The 27643-nt window shown below is 46.2% G+C and overlaps 1 protein-coding gene across 4 annotated transcripts in view; it reads right to left on the minus strand.

Annotated features, from left to right (window-relative positions):
• Nucleotides 1-1747: 1747 nt before the first annotated feature.
• CNIH2 (cornichon family AMPA receptor auxiliary protein 2) overlaps nucleotides 1748-27643 on the minus strand; it is a 119597-nt gene continuing 93701 nt past the window's right edge. For 2 of the 4 annotated variants that reach the window (XM_075326242.1, XM_075326240.1), the window contains 4 exons: nucleotides 18080-18192; nucleotides 6310-6453; nucleotides 2719-2770; nucleotides 1748-2101 (listed from right to left, as the gene is read on the minus strand). In XM_075326242.1, coding sequence (XP_075182357.1) covers nucleotides 2737-2770; nucleotides 6310-6453; nucleotides 18080-18192 — 291 coding nt within the window. In that variant the 3' untranslated portion in view covers nucleotides 1748-2101; nucleotides 2719-2736. The remainder of the gene's footprint in view (nucleotides 2102-2718; nucleotides 2771-6309; nucleotides 6454-18079; nucleotides 18193-27643) is intronic. The other 2 variants (XM_075326243.1, XM_075326241.1) reach the window with 1 other exon arrangement.

Here is a 27643-nt window from a genome sequence, read left to right on the forward strand (position 1 = left end):
GGCTCGGCATTGTGCTTGGTGATGTACGGCTCAGCATTGTGCTTGGTGATGTATGGCTCAGCATTGTGCTTGGTGATGTACGGCTCAGCATTGTGCTTGGTGATGTACGGCTCAGCATTGTGCTTGGTGATGTATGGCTCGGCATTGTGCTTGGTGATGTATGGCTGCAGCTGCTCGGCCATGAAGCTTCCGGTGGGCGCAGTGTTTGTGCTGATGTTACCAGAAGAGGTCTGGACTCTGCAGTTATGGTTTAAACAGAGCATCGGTGACTTTTTTCTCCTCTGCTCCTCAGCATTCGCCCCCCCACTTACAACGTTACAGGTTGTCCACTTCTTGCTTCAGTTCCCGCAGCTCCTTCCACTTCTCAATCATATCACTCTCAGGTGACAGGGGAAAATTTAGGAGGGAAGAAATGTCCTCATTGGACTTGTCACCCCGGTGTCTCCTATGATAGGACCACACTGGTTTCAATCAGATCTGCCAGATATTATACACCGGAGGGCGCCAGAGGTTGGATGTTATACTTTAGGGGTGAGGGGCTGGATGTAATACTGCGAGGATGAGGGACCGGATATTATACACTGGGGCAGGGGGCCACATGTCATATACTGGAAGGGCAATAGGGCCGGATTTTATACACCAGGGGACAAGAGTCTGGGGGGCAATAGGGCCGGATGTTATAAACCGGGGGATGAGGGGCCGGATGTTATACACCAGAGGATGAGGGGCTGTATGTCATACACTGTGAGGCAATAGGGGCAGATGTTATACACCGGGAAATGAGGGGCCGGATGTTATTACCAGGGGACAAGAGGCTGGATGTAATACACTGGGGGGCAATAGGGCCGGATGTTATATACCAGGGGATGAGGGGCCGGATGTCATACACTGGAGGGCAATTGGGCCAGATGTTATACACTGAAGTGAGGGGATGGAAGTTATATACCAGGGGATGAGGGGCCGGATGTCATACACTGGAGGGCAATTGGGCCGGATGTTATACACTGAAGTGAAGGGACGGATGTTGTACACCGGGGTGAGGGACCGATTTTATACACCAGGGCAGGGAGTCAGATGTTATACACCAGGGTGGGAATCCAGATGTTATACCCCAAGGGCCGAATGTGGTATATTGTGGGGGCGAGTGGCTGGATATCATGCACTGGGGCGAGCAATAAGGTTGGACGTTATACTTTGGGGGGCAATGGGGTTGAAGGGTGAAGGACTGGATGTTGTACCCTCAGATCAAGGGTGCTGAATGTTATAGACCCAGGGAGCTAGGGGCTGGATGTTATACCCTGGGGGCCAATGGGGTTGAATGTTTTACACTGGGGAAGAGGGGCTGGATGTTATACACCGGGGGCAATGGGGACAGATGTTATACACTGGGGTGTGAGGGGCCGGATGTTATACACCGGTGGCAATGAGGCCAGGTGTTGTATACCGGGGAGGGGCGAGGGACCGGATGTTATACACTGGGGAGAGGGGGTAGGTGAGGGTCCGTCTGTTATAGACTTGTGTAAATGAGACTGAATGAAAGCCTGGATTCAGGTGATAGTCGTATTCCAATACTTTTATCCATATAGTGTATGTGGAAAATGTTGCCGGAAAATATAAATCAATATAAATAAAAAGTACCGTACTTTATTAGAGAGCAAAGTTTTTTTTCATATGAAATAAACAAAGTAAAAAACTGCAAGATGCGTCAGTGACAAGTATTTCAGAATACAAGAATGACACCGGTACATTTATATATAGATATATCCTTTATTGACAGTAAACGTCACACAGTATCTAGAGAAATAAAGTCACAGACTTCAAACAGACATATAAGAGCTGTAAGCCAGCAGCAGTCTAAAATAGGGAATGACGGAAATGAAAGGGAAAATCAAAAAAGAATGAAAAGGGAGGGCAAGAAAAAGAGAGATGACCCGGGAAGAGAAAAATAATGTACTATTAGGCAAAATGGATGGAGTGATGCCCTTCTCGTCTTTCTTATTAGCAATAATCTCCAACCCTCTGTTACTTTTCAATCCTTTGTCTCCTGAATTCATGTATTCGAACTGGCTATATTCAAAAAGTGACGAGTGTGTATATCATACTGAGAGTAGGAATAAAAGAGACGTAGAGGAAGCCATGGGGGGAGGACGGGATGACAGGCAATGAGGGGCAAAAGAGAAAACGGGCGATGAGAAGACAATGGGATAGACAACATGGGAAAATATAGTGGGAGTACAATAAGAAAATGATAGAATGAGAAAGTGGGAGAAACAGGAAGTACGAGCAGTTAGGGTGAGGATGAGAAAGTGGGAGAAACAGTAAGTACGAGCAGTTAGGGTGGAGGATGAGAAAGTGGGAGAAACAGTAAGTACGAGCAGTTAGGGTGGAGGATGAGAAAGTGGGAGAAACAGTAAGTACGAGCAGTTAGGGTGGAGGTAAAAGACAGTGAAAAGTAAAGTGAAGGGAGAAAGAGAGAGAGAAAAAAAATGTTAGATTTCAGAAATTTGGCTACTAAAAAAGACATTGACATTTGAGTGGGAAATATTGGCGAGGAAACGGAAAAATATTGTCACAATCGAGTGGGCTTACTATTGGGGCTGTGTTTCCCCGGGACAATATATAGGACTGAATGTCAATCCAAGCATGCAGAAAGTGGAAGTGCCGAGAAGGGAGTCTAGTAGTGGGGGCATTTATAGGGGCATGGGGCATTTCACTCACCAGAAGAGGCACAGCATCCTACGCGTTGACATAACGTACAGTGGCCCCCACCCTGCGTGCGAGGAAGAAGTGGGATTAGTACAGGATGCTGTTTGTATGTAGGGATTGTATAAATTTTTGTGTGTTAAAAATGGGGTTGCCCCCTAAATAATATTTATCACTTTATCAACATGATAGGTCATACATTTTTGGTCGCTGGGTCTGGCCATTTTCACGAGAATGAGGGTCCCCAAGTAGTAATGTGCACGTGTGACCATGCTCCCATTCATTTCTATGCACATGGATGACCTCCATATCCAAAGTGAATGGAGTGGTGGTCAACCATGAGCTCAACTACTCTGTCTTTATAGGTTTCGGGAATCTTGTTCACGTGATAAGTGGGAGACGCAGAAGTCAAACCCCCAGCGATCAAACCTATATCACCTATTATGTAGATAATGTTATTTATTACAAAAAACCTTAATAAAACATATTTTCATTACCTATGACTATTAAGGGGGCTGTTTAGGACTGATATATTCATGACATCCTAAGAATAGGCCATCAGTAGTAGATTGGTGCCGGAATGGCACCCCACACGGAGCCGAAACGTTCACTCCACAGAGGATTCCGGGATCCATAAACTCATGTTGGACAACCCGTCATTTCTAATGGTGCCAGATGCCCCAACAATGTGATATTTATGACCAAGCCTAAGAATAGGTCGTCAATATATCAGTCCCAGAAAACCCCCTTAAGCGCCAGCACTAACAAACAATTATCTGGTGCTTTGAATTCTCATAAATTAACAATTCTAACATTTTATTGTATATGGATTGCATGGAACAGTATGGTTCCAATCTATACAACTTTAGGATGATCTACAGGCAGATAGAGACCACTTTTCTACAATGCAGAGAAACCTATAACCATAGAGGTGGTGGTGGACGTGAACAAGGCCAATAATATTATATCCATATTATAATTTAATATTCGATGTCCAATATAAGGGGTAAGCATGCATATATGCCATAGAGGTGTCCTATGGAGTATATGAAAATAGGGGGCTCAGAAAAAATATCCAAATCATGGTTCCCAAAGGGTCCAATTCAGTGTGTCACCCAGTAATGAAGAAAGTAGAAGAATTGGCCAGAATCTAATCCTACAAGCTGTTCCCTCCATGCTGTAGTGGTTCCAACTTGGCAAATTATTCCCTATCCATGGGATAGGTGGTAACTTTCTAATACTGGAGGTCCTGGCATTCCCACCGATCCCAAAAAAGCAACTGCGCCTCCTCAAAATGAAGCATCTTCTATAGTTCTATAAACAATGGCTGGAGTAGGGCCATGAATGCCCAGCCATCACCCCATTCTTAGAATTGGCGATGGTCGCAGTGGTCAGTGAGGAGTAGGGCCACGAATGCCCAGCCACTGCCCCATTCTTGGAATTGGCGGGGGTCACAGTGGTCAGCAAGTAGGAGTAGGGCCATGAATGCCCAGCCACCACCCCATTCTTGGAATTGGTGGTGGTCAGTGGTCAGCAAGGAGGAGTAGCCATGAATACCCAGCCACCACCCCATTCTTGAAATTGGCGGTGGTCACTGTGGTCAGAAAGGAGTAGGACCATGAATGCCCAGCCACTGCCCCATTCTTGGAATTGGTGGTGGTAAGTGGTCAGCAAGTAGGAGTAGCCATGAATACCCAGCCACTGCCCCATTCTTAGAATTGGCGGTGGTTGCGTGGTCAGCAAGGAGGACTAGGGCCATGAATACGCAACCACTGCCTCATTCTTGGAATTGGTGGTGGTCGCTGTGGTCAGCAAGGAGGAGTAAGACCACAAATACCCAGCCATCGCCCCATTCTTGGAATTGGTGGTGGTAGCAACATTCAAACCTCTAGTGATCAGCAAGGATAGGTAATAACTTGCCAAATTATGACAACGACTTTAATCCTTTTCCACTGAGGCTTCTACAGACGTAACATGGTAATATCACGGTTTAGTCACTGCTAGAAGTGCATGCATTTTTTTTGTACAGTATATCCTAAAAGTTTATAGATGGATATTGTTGGATAGTGCTTGTAAAAACAAGCACTTTTGCAATTTACTCCTTTTTAAAATTTGCAGCCTTTCTTGAGATGAACACTTTTGTTTACAGCTTGACCTCATTGCCTAGGAGAAAGACCACCGACGCTTTCTAGCTTGTAAACAATACGCTGAAGCTGGCTGTCACGTCCCCACCAGAGTCCACTCCCACTTCTGTCCCCAGGTGCCGCCGTATTCCCACCATGGACTGTGCTGGTGATAGGGGAGGAGTCGGTGCCAGTGGCTCTGGTGGGCGCAGGCTCCACTCATCCACTAGGCTGGGTTTCTCTGGGAACTGCAGTACCACTGGGTGAGTGTAGGTGGCGTGTGTCTTCTGAAATTACCACATTTCATCTACAACCAATGGGAAGACACCACACCCTTCTAATTCCCCCTCTTGTCTGCTGGTCATTGCCAGATATAGTTTTGTACTCCTGCTAGACTCTGGTTCTCCCTGCTCTGGATATTCATACGGTTTTGACCCGTGCTTGCTCTCTGACTACCCTTCTGCCTGCTGTATTTGTACCTCACTGCAATCTTCGGTTTCGACCTCTGCCTGGTTTCCTGACTCCGTCCTTGTCTGCCGATTTTGTCCCTGTTCTGCATCTCCTGGTTTGACCCTGCCTGACTACTACTCTCATCGGACTGCAGCCTATCACACGTAGTGATCTCCAGGGTCCTGTGTTATTCCAAATCCCCGTATAAGGGTTAAAGGGTTTCAGGATTCTTGGGATTCTGCTTAGTGAGTGGTTTTCCTCTATCCTGTCCGTATCAGTCATCCTGGGACTGTGGTTCCGGGCAGACATTACACTGTCCTGGATAAAGAGATAACAGTGCGTTGTACCAATGCCGCCAGCTTCAAGGCGTCTTACAACTTTGTAAAGCATTGCGCATGTCCTGCTGTCTAACAGCGGTGGTCGGTCTCCAAGGCAACGAGCTGTAAACAAAAGAACGGCTGAAAATTTTATCACGCAAAATTGCTTGTATTTACAAAGATGTCCAACAATATCGATGGAAAATAACCCTTAATATAAGCACAAGATGAGGATAAACCCAAAATTGGTGCCGCTGCTCTCTCTGCGGGTGACGCTCTGTATCTAGAGCACCGGTGACCCCCCATGTCAGCCACAAAGGTTCACGTTCATGCATATTTCATAGGTCTATAGAGTCAAAATTTGTTTCCTATGTGAGATTTCTAGGATGTACTTTCTTTTGCTTTCTACTCTGCAACTAAAATCCTCGCTATACTTTGTTCTTGCGCTCAGCAGTAAAGAAAAAGGAGGTTCCGAAAGGTTTATGTAAGTGATCCTGTTGATGAAAATGACAAGGTGATTATTATGCATATCAAATGTTATGGAGGCAGCTGAAAAAGGCAGGTAATTAAGCCTGATTATGAAGTGTATCAGAATATGCTCTCATTTCAAGTGCCCGCATCCCTCCACCAATCGTGGTGTGCGTGCGAGTCTCGCTGTATACATATCATCATATCACATTCTATTTATGTCCAAAAAGGATAAATCGAGAACTTACCTGTACAGGTAGTAAAAGAAGGACAGCAAATAGAACGCAAGTTTACACCAAGCCTCTTTCTGGCAATAATTCAGAATGTCCACATTCATGATGGACACAGGGTCGAACATAACTTCTGAGCCGTCAGCCGGTCGATGGAAGTACCTACGACAAGCCACCAAATGTAGGTGTTAGTCCATGTCTTGGAGTTAGAGGAATGATTTTTTCTTTTTGCACAAACAACCTCTTTTAAATCCGTATAAAAGATAAGGAAAAATTGGTCTGTGATTGCATGGTATCTAAAGGGATAATTCCATCTCCACATAATTAATAACTAAGCGCGCTTGGCTGTTTTTCCGGAATCTTGAATAACCCAATGAGGAAAACCACAGATACATTGGGTGATACATTAAAAAAAAAAAAAAAAGATATCCTGTGGATCCTGTGTTATCTACTGTATATAGAGGTGTTATCAGTCATTGTACAGGAGGAGAAGGTGAGCTGTGATATCACCTATTCTGAACGTGGGATCCTGTATTATCTACTGTATATAAAGGTGTTACCTATCATTTTACAGGATGAGGTGAGCTGTGACAACACATATTGTGAATGGTGGATCTTGTGTTATCTACTGTGTATAGAGGTTATCATCAGTCATTATACAGGAGGAGGAGGTGAGCTGTGACATCACCTATTGTGAATGGTTGATCCTGAGTTATCTACTGTACAGTATATAGAGCTGTTCAGTCATTGTACAGGAGGAAGAGGAAGTGAGCTGTGACATCACCTATTCTTCGTGGTGGATCTTGTGTTGTTTACTGTATATGGAGGTGTTATCCGTCATTGTACATAAGAAGAAGGTGAGCTGTGACATCACCTATTATGAATGATGGGTCCTGTGTTATCTACTGTATATGGAGGTGTTATCATCAGTCATTATACAGGAGGAGGAGGTGAGCTGTGACCACCTATTGTGAATGTTAGATCCTTTGTCGTCTACTGTATATAGAGGTGTTTTCAGTCATTGTACAGGAGAAGGAGGTGAGCTGTGATATCACCTAACTTATTCTGAACACGGGATCCTGTATTATCTACTGTATATAGAGGTGTTATCAGTCATGGTACAGGAGGAAAAGGTGAGCTGTGACATCACCTATTGTGAGTGGTGAATACATTTTTTAAAAAATGTCATATCCTGTGGATCCTGTGTTATCAACTGTATATAGAGGTGTTACCAATCATTTTACAAGAGGAGGAGGTGAAGTGTGACATCACCTATTGTGAATGGTTGATCCTGTGTTATCAACTGTCTATAGAGGTGTTATCAGGCATTGTAAAAGAGGAGGAGGAGGTGATCTGTGACATCACCTATTGCGAATGGTGGATCCTGAGTTATCTTCTGTCTATAGAGGTGTTATCAGGCATTGTAAAAGAGGAGGAGGAGGTGATCTGTGACATCACCTATTGCGAATGGTGGATCCTGAGTGATCTACTGTACATAGTGTTGTTCAGTCATTGTACAGGAGGAAGAGGAAGTGAGCTGTGACATCACCTATTCTTCGTGGTGGATCTTTCGTTTACTGTATATAGAGGTGCTATCAGTCATTCTACATAAGGAGAAGAAGGTGAGCTCTGACATCACCTATTATCAATGATGGGTCCTGTGTTATCTACAGTATATAGAGGCATTATCAGTCATTGTACAGGTGGTGGAGGAGGTAAGCTGTGACATCACCTATTTTTAGTGGTAGATCCTGTATTGTTTACTGTATATGGAGGTGTTATCAGTCATTATACAGTAAAAGGAGAAGGTGAGGTGTGACATCACCTATTATGAATGAGGAATCCTGTTTTTTCTACTGTATATAGAGGTGTTAGTAATTGTACAGGATGTCGAGGAGGTGAGCTGTGACATCACATATTGTGAATGGTGGATCCTGTGTTATCTACTGTATATAGAGGTGTTATCAGTCATTGCACAGGAGGAGGAGGAGGTGAGCTGTGACATCACATATTGTGAATGGTGGATCCTGTGTTATCTACTGTATATAAAGGTATTATCAGTCATTGCACAGGAGGAGGAGGTGAGCTGTGAGCTGTTTGTTAAGGATTGATTTATATATAGTTGCCATGATTATGAGACAGCTGAAAACTGATCTGTTCAGAACAGGAAATTTTAGTCTAATATAGTGGTCAATTTGAAAATTACAAGCCTTTTTTTCAATAGATGTTGACATGGAGTATACATAACCGTAATTGAAGCCAAAGTTTGCAATAGTAAGAGTAAAAACAGGAGCAAAATCACAGCAAAAAACCCCAGCAGATTATGCTGCAAATAAACTTCTGAAAAATCCCCACCCAATATGCAAAATGTGAACTAAGGGGTACTTTGCACACTACGACATCGCAGCTGCGAAGGGGGCGGGGACTATCGCGCTCGGCATCGCAACAATCGGCTTGCGATGTCGTAGTGTGCAAAGTACCCCTTAGTCTTAAACCTTTCAATGTCATCTTCATAGAGATGTTATAGGGCTTGATCCAGGCTTATTACCAGACAGTTTGGTGCCCGTGGGGAAATAACTGGACGTTTGGATATTTTTCAGTTTGTAAATGTCTGAAAATTTCACAGCAGAAGCCGTGTGTAAATGCTGAACACACAGTGCGGTGTCATTACCGGAGAAGACCCTCAGCGCCTGCTGTTACACGAGAGTGATAACTACAATATACTCCGAGAGGATTTTTGTGATTGCAAAGCTGCTAAATCAATCACGTTGTCTCTGCTTGACTCGTACAGATAAAGAGAACAGCAAAATATAGGCAAGAACAAGAACCTGGAAGAAAACCACACAAAACGTGCAAATTCTTATATCATTTATTGCAATTATAGCATTATATATACATATATATATATATATATATATATATATATATATATATATATATATGTGTGTGTGTGTAATGCCATTCTGATACCCGTGATTTACATAGAACATATACATAACATGTAACCATTATAGTCTGTGTCCATTTTCACATATTCATAAAGGAATGTGTCAACACACACACATCAATAGTCAGTGAAAAAAATGGAAATGTTTCATTTTGATCCAATTGCTGATGCTACAGCCCAATCAAGTGGATGCATCGGTGAAAAAAAAATGGACAGTACACGGTGGTCATCAACGTGCCATTCTGCAGCCAATGTGATGCACAATGACTGCACAGTCCAGAAACCAAATATTCTGCTTATTGGAGATCAGGGCTGCAGAGTGTCAAAAGCATAACGCAAAACGCATGGTGTGTGATCACTGCGAATATTACCAAGATAGAGGCACCATAGAGATCATTTGTACAAAGAAATTATATATATGGGGGGGTTCACACCCATTTGTACCAATTTAAGGTACCCAAAAAATTTTGAAAATGAGATGAGTAGACACTTCAACAGATCATTTTATATATACTGTGTATATATATATATATATATATATATATATATATATATATATATATATATATATTATATATATATATATATATATATATATTATATATATATATATATATATATATATATATATATACTGCTCAAAAAATAAAGGGAACACTAACATACCATTGTGTTGTTTAATTGTTCCCTTTATTTTTTGGAGAAGTATAATACATGTGTGTATTATACATAGATACTTCTCCAAAAAATAAAGGGAACAATTAATAAACAACACAATGGTATGTTAGTGTTCCCTTTATTTTTTTTTGAGCAGTATCTATCTATCTATCTATCTATCTATCTATCTATATATATATATATATATATATATATATACTGTATATATCTCCTCTTGGAAATGTTGACCTCATCGCCTGTCTTTGTGATTAGTATATGTTGCACTATGGAGTTAGGAGGTCTGCCTCTTCCTCTTTCCTGCACCCTTTGGCCGCATACACACTATTTGCTTACTTTTTACGGCCTGCCACACACATCCGTGCCCCCGGTACGTGTTTGGTACGTTTTTGCACGTACCGGCGGCACGTTGACACGTTGACCAATGTTACCCTATGGTAGAAGGCACACACACGTAAAACCACACAGAACGTGTGTCTGTGTGGTTAGTACGTGTGTGCGTTTTTCCACACGGTCGACATGTCCGTTTTTGTCCGTCAACACGCAGGCACGGACCCGCTAAAGTCAATGGGTCCATGCCTGCACGGACGGCACACGTAGCATGTCTGTGTGCAGCACGTATCGTCCGTGTGCGTTTTCAATCAAAACATCAGCAACACTTGTTTCCAATCTATCAGGTCAATTGTCAAATGTCCTGATGTTTCAATTGGTGATGCACAAGGCCAAGGATGTTGTCAAAGGACGTTATGGTTATATGGCAGTATGCTTGAAATTTTGGCGGAAATTTGCGCATTTCACCATAAAGAATGTTAAAATGTCCATGCGTTTTCCTTAGCTTGACAAGGGGGTGGATCCACATTCTTTTTTCAACAGGTGGTTCATAATCAAGCATATGTCGCCTAACACCAAATCTCCTAGATATCAACCATAGCAAATACATTGTTGCTTCATTTTATAGAGACATTTTGGAGTCTGTATAATGAGTGGAAGAGCCCAGAAACAATGAATTTAAACGATGTTTAACCTAATAAACAGATGAGGGACGGTAATTGACCAATTAAACCCACCAGATTCGCATGATGAAGCATTAACAATGTAATTTGGGTATGAAAGCGGATCTCAAAAAACAGAAGTCACACGGACAACACACGTACGTATTTAATGCCAACAAGGACGTTACACACGTACACACGGGGAGCATACGCCATCACACGGATGTCATACGTACCGGAGAAACGCCCATAAAAAACGGAACACGGACCTGAAAAACGGAACTTGAGACACGTACTTTTTTTATGCGGAAGTGTGTTTTAGGCCAACCTCAATATTTGTAAGCCAAAACCTTGAGTGGAACAATCAGACGAAAAACTCACCAGATACTCAACGTGTGCATGTAGCCTAATTAAAGATCCTTCTTCTTGGATGCTCTTTAGGCCACGTGCACACATTGAGTATTTAGTGAGTTTTCTACCTCAGTATTTATAGCCAAAACCAGGAAAGGGTACAAAATGAGGAAAAGTCTAATAGAAACACAGGTAAAATCAGGAGTAGGTAAAAAACGCTGATGTGCCTGTGTTTTATTATAATTTTCCTCTGATTGTTCCTTTCCTGGTTTCCTCTTACAAATAATGAGGTAAAAAAAAACCTATTCAAATACTCGTGTGTGCATGTGGCCTAATGGTCTTTTTCCTTGGATGCTTTTAAGGCCTTGTGCAAAAATTGAGTATTTGAATAGTTTTTTACCTCAGTATTTAGGCCATGTGCACACGTTCAGTATTTGGTGAGTTTTTTACCTCAGTATTTGTAGCCAAAACCAGGAGAGGATCAATCAGAGGAAAAATATAATAGAAACACGGCACCACATCAGCGTTTTTTACCTACTCCTGGTTTTACCTGTGTTTCTATTATCCTTTTCCTCTGATTGTTCCACTCCTGGTTTTGGCCAGAAATACTGAGGTAAAAAAATCCACCAAATACTCAACATGTGCACATGGCCTTAAAGGCATCCAAGGAGAATGATTTTTAGGCCATGTGCACACTGAGTATTTGGTGAGTTTTTCCTCTAATTTTTCCTCTCCTGGTTTTGGCTTACAAATAATGAGGTAAAAAACTCACCAAATACTCATCGTGACCTTAAAGGCATTGAAGAAAAATGACCTTTAGGCCTCGTGCACATGTTGAGTATTTGGTAAGTTTTTTACCTCAGTATTTGCAGCCAGAACCAAGAGTGGGTGATAAATATGTGACGCCGTGGCAAAACCAGGTAGTCACAGGTAGGCCCCCGCATTACACCGTTCCCTCATTAGGAAACACACAGCCGACCAGAAACCCTAGTCACCCCCTCTTAGGGACAGATAGACACAACATTGGGCGTGACCAGGCGGTTGGAACACGCCCACCCAGTGGTCTAGACAGCCCGGGGAGGGAAAACAGACAGTTGAGTTGAGATCAGTTGGTAGTTCAGTTTGGAGAGGAGTGTGGGCTGGAGCTAAGTGTAGCTCCAGCAGTGAAGTTCAAGTTGAACGGTACTAGGGTTGGAGCCGTGGTGCCACTGGCTAGGAGGCAGACGGTGGTCTCCATCATTCGGCAGGTCCGCGAGACCCCCGGGTCCGGAGACCCTTGAGCCACCACTCCCTGAAGGCCCGGATCCGAGCAGCGCCGGCTGCTGGCATGGGGGCGGCACAAATACAGAAGTGGTGCCTGTGTTTCTATAAGGGTATGTGCCCACGATCAAGCGAGTCCTGACCAGGGGGGCCGCGCATCTCCTCCTTTGGAGAAAGCAGGAGACCGCAGCTGTCAGTACCCACGGTCAGGGTTCCGTGTGCTGCGGTCTCCTGCTTGTGTTCTCCCTACGGAGGACGCAGGCAATTCCGCAGCAAAAATTGACATGCTGTGGTCTGGAAAAACGCTCCACAGGTCAGTGTTTGCTGTGGAAAAAATAAGCATAGTGGGCACGGGATTTCTAGGAATCCCGTCTACTATGCTTGTACTATATACCGCAGCGGTTTGGACGCAGCTGACGTATGCTGCTTCCAAACCATTGCAAATACTGATCGTGGGCATTCACCCTTACACTTTTCCTCTGATTGTTCCAGTCCTGGTTTTGGCCACAAATACTGAGGTAAAAAAACCTCACAAAATACTCAATATGTGCACATAGCCTTAAAAGCTTCCAAGGAGAACAGTCTTTAATTAGGCAATGTACACACTTTGAGTATTTGGTGAGTTTTTTACCTCAGTATTTGTAGACAATACCAGGAATGGGTAATAAATACAGCAGTGGTGCCCGTGTTTCTATTATACTTTTCCTCTGATGGTTCCTCTCCTGGTTTTGGCCACAAATACTGAGGTAAAAAACTCACCAAATACTCAGCGTGTGCACGTGGCCTTACAGAAAAATTCTGCCATTTTATCTGGTATTACCACCTCTTAGGGGTACTTTGCACGTTGCGACATCGCTAGCATTGGCTATCGATGCTGAGCGCGATAGTACCCGCCCCCAACGCACATGCGATATCTTGTGATAGCTGCCGTAGCGATCATTATTGCTACGGCAGCTTCACACGCACTTACCTGCCCTGTGACGTCGCTCTGGCCAGCGACCTGCCTCCTTCCTAAGGGGGTGGGTCGTGCGGCGTCACAGCAACGTCACACAGCAGGCGGCCAATAGAAGCGGAGGGGCAGAGATGAGTGGGACGTAAACATCCCGCCCACCTCCTTCCTTCCGCATAGCCGGTGGAGGCAGGTAAGGAGATGTTCCTCGCTCCTGCAGCTTCACACACAGCGATGCGTGCTGCCACAGGAATGAGGAACAACATCGTATCTCCTTTTGGTGCGACATTATGAAAATGACCGACGCTACACAGATCACCGATTTACGCCGCTTTTGTGATCGTTTATCGGCACATCTAGGCTTTACACGTTGCGACGTCGTTACCGGCGCCGTATGTGCGTCATTTTCAATTTGACCCCGACGATATCGCAGTAGCGATGTCACAGTGTGCAAAGTACCCCTTAGTGAAATTCATAGCAGGACTACAAACCCTTCTTTAGGGCAGGGTCACACTTGCGTATCGCTACTGATTCGAGAGCATCAGATGCGATATGCTAATGACCCCCGGCTCAGGCTATGCTGCGAGCGTGGTCCAAGTGTCATGCGACTGTGTTCCGATCCTGAGATCAGATCACAGCTGCGGAGGAGAGGGAGGGGTTAATCCCCACATCTCCTCCACTGTCAGCCTGTGCGTATATTACACTGCACTTGGATGACATCCAAGTGCAGTCCGATATTTCTCTCGCACCCATAAACTTGTATGGGTGCGAGTGACACGGCTCTCGCAGACAATATTTTTTTCCTCAGTCCGTTTAGGGCTGAGGAAAAACTCGTAGATCTGAGCTGCAGCATTGTCTTACATGGGTCCGAGTGCAATGCTAGATTTTCTCTCTGCACTCGTGCGAGTCCTACACCAGTGTGACTCCGGTCTTATATCTACCTTTGTATGTTTTTTTGGGGGAATTAAGAAATCATGTGACGGTTCTCTGTATTGACCACACATTGATTGTACATTTTAATAGGATCATTTGCACCTTTGGCGGTTGTAACGTGATTAACCCCTGCACTTGATGTTTTTTATAGCTATTTTCTACCTTGTGTCTCATTGTAGGGTTGATTTGGTAGCTTAACTTAAAGGGAACCTGTTAACGACATTTTGGAAGCAAAAATAAGGTATTGCCGGACAGGACAATGTTTAACAATTGCAATGAAATCTATTTTGTCACGGATGAGTTGCGGCAAAATTCGTCATTGTTATCCTTATGCAAATTGTCTCTTCAGAGAGGAAAACAATTTGACCTCTGGTGTCACCTATTGCAACAGGCGCGTTAAAGGGTTAATATTGACTTTTATGATTGGCATTAAAGTTCAAGTCCTCTTCCTCTGTGAAGAGGCAATTTGCATATTTAATTTCCCAGAGGAGCGTTACATGGATTATAAGCCTCCTTACACTGGCACGCCAAGCATGCCAATCTCCACAAAGAGAAATATTACGCCTTAGACCCCAGTCAGAAGCCTTTTATACAGCCAAATCAGATCTCATGCTTTGCTATGAGGAAGGGCAACAACCCAAAACACAGCTCTGCCAACTGAGATTCTGGTTTGGCTTATATCCTAAGTCATATAGCTAGTTCATTAAAGGATCGATATTGATTTTTTAGGATTGCTACTTCTAATGGGTGGCGCTAGAGTTCAAGTCCTCTCTTTCTCTAAAAAGGCAATTTGCATATTTAGTTTGGCAGAGGAGCATTACTTGGCTTACTAGCCTCCTCACACTGAAATGCCAAGCATGTCACTCTCCACAAGGAGAAATGTTACGCCTTAGACCCCAGTCAGAAGCCTCTCATACAGCCAAATCAGATCTCATGCTTTGCACTGAGGAGGGACAACAACCCAAAACACGTCTCTGCCAACTGAGATTCTGGTTTGGCTTATATCTTAAGTCATATGGCAAGTTCGTTAAAGGGTCGATATTGATTTTTTTAGGATTGCTACTTCTAATAGGTGGCGCTAGAGTTCAAGTCCTCACTCTCTCTCTCTAAAAAGGCAATTTGTATATTTCATTTTGCAGAGCAGCATTACATGGCTTATTAGTCTCCTCACTCTGGCATGCCAAGGATGTCACTCTCCTCAAAGAGAAACATTACACCTTAGACCCCAGTCAGAAGCCTCTCATACAATCAAATCAGATTGCTTGCTAAGCAATGATGAGGGATAACACCCCGAAACACGTGTCTGAAAATCGAGATTCTGGTTTGGCTTTTATCCTAAGTCATATGGCAAGGCTCAATATTGATTATTTGAATTGCTATATCCAATTGGTGGCACTAGAGTTCAAGTCCTCTCCCTCTCTGAAAAGGCATCTTGCATTCATAGAGAAGCATTGCATGGCTTATAAGCCTCCTTACTCTGGCATTTCACTTTCCACAATGAGAAACATTCACCCTTATCCTTAGGCAAATGTATAATTAAATGCATAGACTGCAAGTGCGCTGTTGGGTATATTATGGTCTATGGCTCCTCTTCACGTCTGACACCCCTGCGTCATCCTCTGCTGCTCGATTGGCAGTGGGCATGAAGCAATGTCACTTTTGCTCCTAGCTGAAATATTGCCTACAGTTAGGTCCAGAAATATTTGGACAGTGACACAAGTTTTGTTATTTTAGCTGTTTACAAAAACATGTTCAGAAATACAATTATATATAATATGGGCTGAAAGTGCACACTCCCAGCTGCAATATGAGAGTTTTCACATCCAAATCGGAAAAAGGGTTTAGGAATCATAGCTCTGTAATGCATAGCCTCCTCTTTTTCAAGGGACCAAAAGTAATTGGACAAGGGACTCTAAGGGCTGCAATTAACTCTGAAGGCGTCTCCCTCATTAACCTGTAATCAATGAAGTAGTTAAAAGGTCTGGGGTTGATTACAGGTGTGTGGTTTTGCATTTGGAAGCTGTTGCTGTGACCAGACAACATGCGGTCTAAGGAAGTCTCAATTGAGGTGAAGCAGAACATCCTGAGGCTGAAAAAAAGAAAAAATCCATCAGAGAGATAGCAGACATGCTTGGAGTAGCAAAATCAACAGTCGGGTACATTCTGAGAAAAAAGGAATTGACTGGTGAGCTTGGGAACTCAAAAAGGCCTGGGCGTCCACGGATGACAACAGTGGTGGATGATCGCCGCATACTTTCTTTGGTGAAGAAGAACCCGTTCACAACATCAACTGAAGTCCAGAACACTCTCAGTGAAGTAGGTGTATCTGTCTCTAAGTCAACAGTAAAGAGAAGACTCCATGAAAATAAATACAAAGGGTTCACATCTAGATGCAAACCATTCATCAATTCCAAAAATAGACAGGCCAGAGTTAAATTTGCTGAAAAACACCTCATGAAGCCAGCTCAGTTCTGGAAAAGTATTCTATGGACAGATGAGACAAAGATCAGCCTGTACCAGAATGATGGGAAGAAAAAAGTTTGGAGAAGAAAGGGAACGGCACATGATCCAAGGCACACCACATCCTCTGTAAAACATAGTGGAGGCAACGTGATGGCATGGGCATGCATGGCTTTCAATGGCACTGGGTCACTTGTGTTTATTGATGACATAACAGCAGACAAGAGTAGCCGAATGAATTCTTAAGTGTACCGGGATATACTTTCAGCCCAGATTCAGCCAAATGCTGCAAAGTTGATGGACAATGACCCCAAGCATACAGCCAAAACTACCCAGGAGTTCATGAGTGCAAAAAAGTGGAACATTCTGCAATGGCCAAGTCAATCACCAGATCTTAACCCAATTGAGCATGCATTTCACTTGCTCAAATCCAGACTTAAGACGGAAAGACCCACAAACAAGCAAGACCTGAAGGCTGCGGCTGTAAAGGCCTGGCAAAGCATTAAGAAGGAGGAAACCCAGCGTTTGGTGATGTCCATGGGTTCCAGACTTAAGGCAGTGATTGCCTCCAAAGGATTCGCAACAAAATATTGAAAATAAAAATTTTTGTTTGGGTTTGGTTTATTTGTCCAATTACTTTTGACCTCCTAAAATGTGGAGTGTTTGTAAAGAAATGTGTACAATTCCTACAATTTCTATCAGATATTTTTGTTCAAACCTTCAAATTAAACGTTACAATCTGCACTTGAATTCTGTTGTAGAGGTTTCATTTCAAATCCAATGTGGTGTCATGCAGAGCCCAACTCGCGAAAATTGTGTCACTGTCCAAATATTTCTGGACCTAACTGTATGTGCTGCTCTTTTTTGGTCGGTGCATGTGCATTAAGAGGCTAACAATATGCGCAATACATAGCAGTGTACAGCGCATGCACTGGCCAAAAAAAGAAAAGCAGATCAAGTGCAAAATATTGGCCAGGAGCAAAAGCAAAGACTCAATCAAGTAGAAAAGGACAGCCCTCGGTTGGAAAAGTGAAATGAGGCCATGAACTGCAAGTGCACTCATATACCCATCAGTGCACTTGCAGCCTAATTTTCATTATATGAATTTTTCCATAATAAAGCACCTAAAAGTGGTGAAATAGTTATTGTTGCAATTGTGGCACCTTTCCCTACCTCTGTCATAAATAAACCGTTCATTATATATAAAGCATAAGGACTTACCTCCAGAGGTGGTAAAATAGCAGTGGTATGTTCAGGCCCAGCGTGACCCATTCGGCAGCACACATAAACATGAGACAGAAGAGCCCATGAATGCAATATTCTGGTACTACGAGCTGTCAGAGAAATAAAATCATTATGAGAAACATGACGTAATGGTCAGGGAAAGACAAAAAGACGCACAAGGACGAAGTAGAGGATGACATAGTGTTTTTTCTCTTCTATTGCTTAAATTAACCTTATGTTTCAGAATTAGGGCGTCTTTCCAATGTCCTATCAAAGCTGAAATGCATTTTAACAGCATTAAGTGTCGAGTAAGAGCGCTCAGTGTTATGAACTGGTAACCGTGGACGAGCAAAAAAAAATCCCATTAATCAGGAAAAAATAAAAACCACAAGAGTAGTTGGAAACTAAGCTGACCGCAATCCCCTATCTATCAGACAACACTAGAAGTAGCAGTGGGATGTTCCTAATACACCTAGACACCTCGTCACTGCTGGAGAAACTTGCTACACCTCAAAGATAGAATTGAGAAATCCTAACTTGCCTCGGAGCGGTCCCCAAAGAAATAGCAAGCCCCCAACATGCAAATGACGGTGATGTAAAAGAACACAATACACAGATAGAAAATACATATTAGCAAAGGTGAGGCCTGACCTACTAGATACAATAGGACAGGAAAGATAACTGATTGCGGCCAGCAAAAAACCCTGCAAAAAAACCCAAACTCCTGATAGAAAAAAAATCTGAGACCACACGGTCTCTCCCCCACTATATCAGGTACTCTTGTGTCAGACACTTTAAACAGAACTGCAGATAAAAAGGGAAGAAACAAAATCACAGAATAAATAATATTATAAAGTGCAAATAATCCAAACATGAACAGGAAGTAAGCTCCCTTTCTTGCTGGAGGAACTGCCCTGTTCACAAAAGCAGAGCGACAGATTCTCATATACAAGAAACCAAACACAGAACAAAATGGAATAAGCAGAAACACCTTAAAGTGCAATTCCAGCAATTAAGCAAAGAAACTAGTAAACTTATCTGGAGTAGATTCAGGCACAGAATAAATGGGAGAAACTGAAGGGAAAACTCCCAGCCATCTACAGAAGCAGCAGGATGCACAATCACTGGTGGCCGCCAGGCAGAAACTGCTCTCCTAAATACACTAGGCTGATTTGCAATAGGACTTCCTGGATTCCTAATTAATTCCATCACCTGTTTGAGTCACAGATTCAGACTCAGTTTCATTACCATTCCTGGCCACCAGAGGGCGCTGCACACCAATACCCACTCAGATGACATGCACAACAACTCAGTGTAGGGGTGTATTCATATGAGGATGAGAAAGTGCACGTTTTTTCCCAAATTGTTGCAAAACCGAAGTTTGTGTTTGTATTCAGTGGGAGAATAGGAACGTTCCTGTAATGCCACAGTTTGAGAGACTCATAGGTGTCCAAAAATTGTGATGAAGTCATAAACAGTATCATATATACCTAGGAGGCTGTTGGATCACATCATGAGACCCGTAGCTGAGCCAGGAATTGAAGCCCAAGCATAAACCGTAAAATACAGTCATGTGAACGCGCCCTGAGGTTAATATATGCTACTGACAGATCAATAATACATTAGCAAAAGTAAATTTACCATTCCCTGGTCAAGTTATTCTGGAGTCTATTACACTTTACATTGCCACTAGGTAAACATCAGTGATCCTTGGTAAAAATCACCGGTTAAAGGCAATGATCCGATCAAGATTAATTGTTTTCTCCAAGTGTCTGGAAGTTGGTAATGTTGGATTAGCTTTAAATTGTAGATATATTCAAATAAGGAAAATATATATGGACAAGACACCTATCATGGGGTATGTACAGATGGAACAGGGGCTCCTAGGCTGACCCTAAGACTGGGGCCTTGCGCTATCCCTTAGCTCTAAGGTAGGCTTGATGGTAGCCAGGTTCGAGCCCCCAGCGTGGCCCTGTCTCCTGCATGAGCTCTGATACTACTCCCCCCCCACCCTAGGAGCGGGCCGGAAACCCAGTAACCAAAATCCCTCAAATAGGCAAAGAAAAGGGTAAATAAAAACTCATACACACTGCACTTAAACACAAAGGAGGGACAGCATGTGAACTGGGGAGTAACGCAAAAGGGGAAGAAAAAATGCACAACTGGAGGACTCACACACCACGCTGAACCGTAACTTGTAGATCCCCATTGAACTGGATAAGCACAGGAACCAAGGAAGCAGAAGCTATATCCGGCACTCAGCCTCAGAATCCAGAACCTTATAAAGGGTACAGGCAGGTGAGGATGATAATCAGCAGCCTGAGCTCCCAGCAGATGATCACAAGCCAGCAGGAATTAACTCCTGCTGTACTAGAGAGCAGTCAAGCCAGACCCAGCAGACGCCCATTGCAGGCTATGCATTTAAGGGATCGCAGGCTGCCTGCCGGACTCTGCAGTGTGATCAGAGTCCGACACCGCCATGACACCCAGCCAGTACAACGCCGAACACCGCAGAACAACACCTCTACATTCCCCATACAGGAGCATTTGTCACCTTGTGTTCTACATCCATAGATATTAATATGGAGTCGGCCCCGCTGCAGAAATAATGGCTCCTACTCTTCTGGGAAGAATTTCTACAAGATTTTGGAGGCAGTACTGTAAATATTTGCCCCTTTATCCGGAAAAGAATTTGTGAGGTCAGACGCTGATGTTGGAAGAGAAGGCTGGGCTCATAAACTTTGTTCATAAGCAGTTTTATGGGGTTGAGGTTTGAGCTCTGTGCAACCAGTCATGTTACTGTACCGAATTCCCCAAGCCATGTCTTCACAGGGAACAAAAAAGGGATTTACTTAGGCTGTTACCAGGAAGCTACAATTGTCCAAAATGTTTTGTGCTGAAGAGTTAAGATTTCCCTTCTGTAGAATTAAAGAGCTGAAGTCACTTATTTATTTTGTAGATCTCCCTAGAACGGGATAGCCACAGGAACCAAGGTAGCAGAAGCTATATCCGGCACTCAGCCCCAGAATCCAGAATCTTATAAAGGGTACAGGCAGCTGAGGATGGTAATCAGCAGCCTAAGCTCCCAGCAGATGATCACAAGTGCCTGCTCATCACTAGTTATAAGTAGTGAATACCAGAGCATGGTAGTGCCCGCTCATCACTAGTTACAAGTACTGAGCACCCGAGCATGGTAGTGCCCACTCATCACTAGTTGCAAGTACTGAGCATCCAAGAATGGTAGTGCCCGCTGTGAGGTAAATCCTGGGATATGAAGAGGAATTATGACTAGAAGTCATGATTGCTCTCATCACTCCCTGGCAGTGCCCCCCTCCCTCCTTGTTCCCAAATGTCCAGCATCTGTGAAGGTGTCACATCCCACTTACACCTCCAACAGCCATCTCCTCTGATATGGAGATGAGATGATGTGAGGACAATGGACCCAGGATGACTCCCTGCCGTCACCCTGTAACCAGAGTTGTATCTCATTAGCAAGGCTTGGAAGTAGCCAGACAGAACGACTCCAGTAAAAAATGGTTCATATCTCGCAAGCCATATCTCCGATAAATATGGCAACCATAAAAATGGTGTTTGCGCAGGCGGACGATGCTGGCACACCTTTTTTATGGAAGGGGGAGCTTGGGAAATACCCCAGGCGTGATATCAGCCATATGGGAACTCGTAGACAGGTCATGAGTCCCCTCGTTCTGTAGCTAAATTCATAACTGTCACAATGAGAGCATTGGCGTCCGCCTACGACGCTCCCAGGCAAAGTTATGGCCAATATCCCCTTTGCTGGATAATTCTGATCCATGCAGGGGGAGTGGCAGTGCTTCCCTGTGAGGTCACGAAGGTAGGAGGGGACCTGGATTTGGCCAGGTTGATAACCCTACTTCGGCCATTTTCCAGTGTTCTTCTGCTCGGGGGCCTGGTTGGGACAGACCTGTGAGAGAGTTCCTGGAAACCTGGTCTACAGCGCCCCCCTGTGGCCAGACGCACAAGGTAACTGATTGAATTGCATACCTGTTGTAAACCATGCTTTATCTGTAACTGTACTCTGACATATGTATATTCTGTAGATTCCCTATTGTATATATTGTAGTTTCTAGTGTGCTTTAGGCGATTAAATTATATAATTAATCTTGGGCTGTTCTGTTATCTCGATCTTGAATCCCACGTCTGTGTGTTCGGCTAATAGTTACCGTAAATCGGTTGGTGGCAGCGAGTTGTGCCAAGGATTATTGTGGGGAGGCCAGTGAGATTCGGGGAGAGTTTATATATTCCGCCCGCGGAGGTCGGGGGAATATATACCCTACTCTCACCGGGGACCCTTCAATAATCGGCATAAGTAGTATAGCGGCCTCCTTGCTTATTGTCGGGCAATTCCATAATTGGCCTGACTATAAGAGGGGCGCTAGAGAGCGCGTCACGTGCTCTGTCTGTCGGTCGGGAGGTATAAAGGAGGGGTGACCCCCACTTGTTACCCCCCGATTGTGACGTACTGGTAGCCAGCGCGGGGGATTTCTGAGTGACCCCCCCGGTGGTTTGTGACATATTGGTGGCAAGCGGTGGGATCGAGATAATAGTGTGTGTGAGTGTGAGACCCATACTCCCAGACACTAAAGACTGCCTGCAGCAGCTGTGGCTGCTGGGGTCTTCAGACTAGCTCAACACTAGAGTGTCAGAGTGCAGATACTGTAAGGTGTGTGGAGGCATCAGGTGTCAGTTCTGTGTCAGTGACCAAAGGTCTGCAAGAATGGCTGATGGCACCAGGAGCAGAGCTATGCAACTGGCCAATGCTAAAGCAGGAGCCGAAGAGAGGGAGGACGGTGCTGTGGACAGTAATGAGGAGGTTGCCCACGAGTCCTCCAGGAGCTCGACGCCAGAAAACAGCTCTGCAGAGGACATTGCACAACCGGGCACTGCTGGACAAGATGAGGAGCAGCTCGCCCAAGGGTCCTCAACGAGCCAGATGCCAGCCCTCCGCTCTGCCATGGACAGTGAATCACCAGGCTCCGCAGCGGGCCGCAGATCACCACGTGCCATTCCACCGAGCCTGGGAGGCTCGGATAGCCTTCTTCAAATGGCTATGGCCCTACGCCAGGCTGGAGACCGGGAGGGCTACAAGGAACTCATGGCCGAGCGTGAGCGGCAAGCAGCGCGTGAAGAGCGCCAGGCAGAGCGTAACTACCAGCTGCAGCTAGCTCAGCTCCGGCCCTCATCAGCCACCCGTGACCTTCCAGACACCAAACTTCCAAAGGTCCGTGTTGAGGACTTCCCAGTGCTGGAGAAGGATGGAGACTTGGACTCTTTCTTGACTGCTTTTGAACGGACTTGCTTGCAGCATCATCTGAACAAGGACCAGTGGGCCAAATACCTGACCCCCCGTTTAAGGGGTAAGGCCCTGGATATCCTTGGGGACTTGCCTGCTGAGGCGGATCAGGGCTACGACACCATCAAGCGGGCCCTGATCCAACAGTACAACCTCACCCCGGAGTCCTACCGCAAGAAGTTCCGGACGCTGCAGAAGGGACCAAAGGACTCCTGGGCTGACCACCGGCGGGCACTTGCCCGAGCTGCCGACCACTGGACCCAAGGCCTGCAGCTTTCCACCGGACCGGAGATCCTGGACTTGTTCATCACGGAGCAACTCTTGTGGAACTGCCCTGAGGATCTCCGCCAGTTCATCCGAGACCAGAAGCCAAAGGGGTCCACGGCTACAGCTGCCCTGGCCGATGACTACACCAACAATCGGGCTCCTGAAGCCAGGAGAGCAGCCACCAGCAGCACCTGGAGAGGGGGTAAGATGAACTCTGCGACTGCCCCACCTGCCCCTAGACTGCAGGGGGTGTCCCCCTCAACTCCCCTCTCCAGGCCCGTGGCAGAACCAAGACGGTGCCACCAGTGCAACCTACCTGGACACTTCAAGGCCATGTGCCCTCAGCGTCCCAAGGCCCCGGCTCCGTCCCCGTCCCAAGGGCCACCGCATTGCTGGAGATTTTCTCCCGAGTGGGTTTTCCCCAGGAAATGCTCACTGACCGGGGGACCCAATTCATGTCCCAGCTGATGGAGGCCCTCTGTAAGCAAGTCCAGGTGCGACATCTGGTGGCCAGCCCGTACCATCCACAGACTAATGGCCTGTGCGAGCGGTTCAATGGCACCTTAAAGCAGATGCTTAAGATGTTGGTCGACTCCCATGGGCGTCACTGGGAGCGGTATCTCCCACACCTGTTATTTGCTTACCGGGAGGTTCCACAGGCCTCAACAGGATTCTCACCGTTTGAGCTCCTGTACGGGCGACGTGTGCGGGGCCCCCTGGCTCTGGTGAAAGAGGCTTGGGAAGGGGATTTGGCCACCCCTGGAGTGTCGGTTATCGAGTATGTCATGCGCTTCCGGGACAAAATGCAGGCCTTGACGCAACTGGTACACGACAATATGGCTCAAGCCCAGGCCGATCAGAAGCGTTGGTACGACCAGAACGCTTGTGAGAGGACCTACCAAGTGGGTCAAGAGGTGTGGGTACTGGTCCCCGTACCACAGGACAAGCTTCAGGCAGCCTGGGAAGGCCCATACCTCGTGTACCAGCAGCTCAACCCTGTGACGTACCTGGTCACCCTGGACCCTGCCCGTGGAAGGCGGAAGCCCTTCCATGTGAACATGATGAAGGCACATCATGAGCGGGAGGCATGTGCACTCCCTGTGTGCAACCTGCCCGAGGAGGGAGAAGCGGAAACCCTCTTGGATATGCTAGCCCAGGTTAGGGCAGGCGGATCCATTGAGGATGTGGAGGTTGGCCACCAGCTCTTGGAGGACCAACGGTCCCAGCTGTGGGCCACCCTACACCCCTTCCGGGGGTTGTTTACCAACCAGCCCGGAAGGACTGACTTGGCTGTCCATCACGTGGACACTGGGGATCATCCCCCGATCCGGCGTTCAGCATATCGGGTCTCCCTGGAGGTGCAGCAACACATGCGCCAGGAGATTGACGAGATGCTGAAGCTGGGGGTGATCCAGGCATCCAACAGCGCTTGGGCCTCACCTGTAGTCCTCGTCCCTAAGAAGGACCGAACCACTCGGTTCTGCGTGGACTACAGGGGGCTCAATGCGGTCACGGTCGCCGATGCGTACCCAATGCCACGCATCGATGACCTGCTCGATCAGTTGGCCGGGGCTCAGTACCTGACCATCATGGATCTGAGCCGGGGATATTGGCAGATCCCCCTGACTCGCAAGGCCAGGGAACGCTCTGCCTTTATTACCCCATTTGGACGGTACGAGTCCACGGTGATGCCATTCGGGATGAGGAATGCCCCTGCCACTTTCCAGCGGATGGTCAACACCCTGCTCAAGGGACTTGAAGGGTACGCGGCCGCGTACCTGGATGACATTGCCGTCTTCAGTCCCACCTGGGAAGATCACCTAGAGCATCTAGCACAGGTGCTCAGGCGGATCCACCGGGCAGGTTTGACCATCAAGCCGGGAAAGTGTCAGCTGGCCATGAGCGAGGTCCAGTACCTCGGTCACCGGGTAGGTGGGAGAACACTGAAGCCCGAGCCTGAGAAAGTGGAAGCCATCGCATCCTGGCCCACCCCCAGGACCAAGAAGCAGGTGATGTCCTTCTTGGGGACCGCTGGGTACTATAGGAGGTTTGTTCCATGCTATAGTAGCCTGGCAAAGCCCTTGACGGACCTCACCAAGAAGAAGCTGCCCTCTGCAGTCGATTGGACAATGGACTGCGAGACAGCCTTCCGGGCCCTAAAGGACGCCCTGTCCAGCCCGCCCGTGCTACAGGCAGCCGACTTCACGCGGCCGTTTGTAGTACAGACCGACGCCAGTGACTTCGGCCTCGGTGCGGTGCTCAGCCAGGTGGACTCTGCGAGCCAAGAGCACCCAGTCTTGTACCTGAGCAGGAAGCTGTTACCAAGGGAAGTTGCCTATTCCACGATGGAGAAGGAGTGCCTGGCCATAGTGTGGGCCCTGCAGCGTCTGCAACCCTATCTATACGGGCGCCACTTCATCGTGGAGACGGACCACAATCCCCTCAGCTGGTTGCACACCGTCTCTGGGACGAATGGGCGATTGTTGCGATGGAGCCTTGCGCTCCAGCAATACGACTTCACCATTCGCCACAAAAGGGGCCGTGACCACGGTAACGCAGACGGGCTGTCCCGACAAGGAGAGGTCGCGGACGGGCGCACGGGGGAACACCGGAGTGTGCTGCCCCCTAGCGCCCTCAAAAGGGGGGAGGTGTGAGGTAAATCCTGGGATATGAAGAGGAATTATGACTAGAAGTCATGATTGCTCTCATCACTCCCTGGCAGTGCCCCCCTCCCTCCTTGTTCCCAAATGTCCAGCATCTGTGAAGGTGTCACATCCCACTTACACCTCCAACAGCCATCTCCTCTGATATGGAGATGAGATGATGTGAGGACAATGGACCCAGGATGACTCCCTGCCGTCACCCTGTAACCAGAGTTGTATCTCATTAGCAAGGCTTGGAAGTAGCCAGACAGAACGACTCCAGTAAAAAATGGTTCATATCTCGCAAGCCATATCTCCGATAAATATGGCAACCATAAAAATGGTGTTTGCGCAGGCGGACGATGCTGGCACACCTTTTTTATGGAAGGGGGAGCTTGGGAAATACCCCAGGCGTGATATCAGCCATATGGGAACTCGTAGACAGGTCATGAGTCCCCTCGTTCTGTAGCTAAATTCATAACTGTCACAATGAGAGCATTGGCGTCCGCCTACGACGCTCCCAGGCAAAGTTATGGCCAATATCCCCTTTGCTGGATAATTCTGATCCATGCAGGGGGAGTGGCAGTGCTTCCCTGTGAGGTCACGAAGGTAGGAGGGGACCTGGATTTGGCCAGGTTGATAACCCTACTTCGGCCATTTTCCAGTGTTCTTCTGCTCGGGGGCCTGGTTGGGACAGACCTGTGAGAGAGTTCCTGGAAACCTGGTCTACAGCGCCCCCCTGTGGCCAGACGCACAAGGTAACTGATTGAATTGCATACCTGTTGTAAACCATGCTTTATCTGTAACTGTACTCTGACATATGTATATTCTGTAGATTCCCTATTGTATATATTGTAGTTTCTAGTGTGCTTTAGGCGATTAAATTATATAATTAATCTTGGGCTGTTCTGTTATCTCGATCTTGAATCCCACGTCTGTGTGTTCGGCTAATAGTTACCGTAAATCGGTTGGTGGCAGCGAGTTGTGCCAAGGATTATTGTGGGGAGGCCAGTGAGATTCGGGGAGAGTTTATATATTCCGCCCGCGGAGGTCGGGGGAATATATACCCTACTCTCACCGGGGACCCTTCAATAATCGGCATAAGTAGTATAGCGGCCTCCTTGCTTATTGTCGGGCAATTCCATAATTGGCCTGACTATAAGAGGGGCGCTAGAGAGCGCGTCACGTGCTCTGTCCGTCGGTCGGGAGGTATAAAGGAGGGGTGACCCCCACTTGTTACCCCCCGATTGTGACGTACTGGTAGCCAGCGCGGGGGATTTCTGAGTGACCCCCCCGGTGGTTTGTGACACCCGCTCATCA

The sequence above is a fragment of the Anomaloglossus baeobatrachus genome, chromosome 10 (genome assembly GCF_048569485.1).
Source record: "Anomaloglossus baeobatrachus isolate aAnoBae1 chromosome 10, aAnoBae1.hap1, whole genome shotgun sequence".
Classification (NCBI taxonomy): domain Eukaryota; kingdom Metazoa; phylum Chordata; class Amphibia; order Anura; family Aromobatidae; genus Anomaloglossus; species Anomaloglossus baeobatrachus.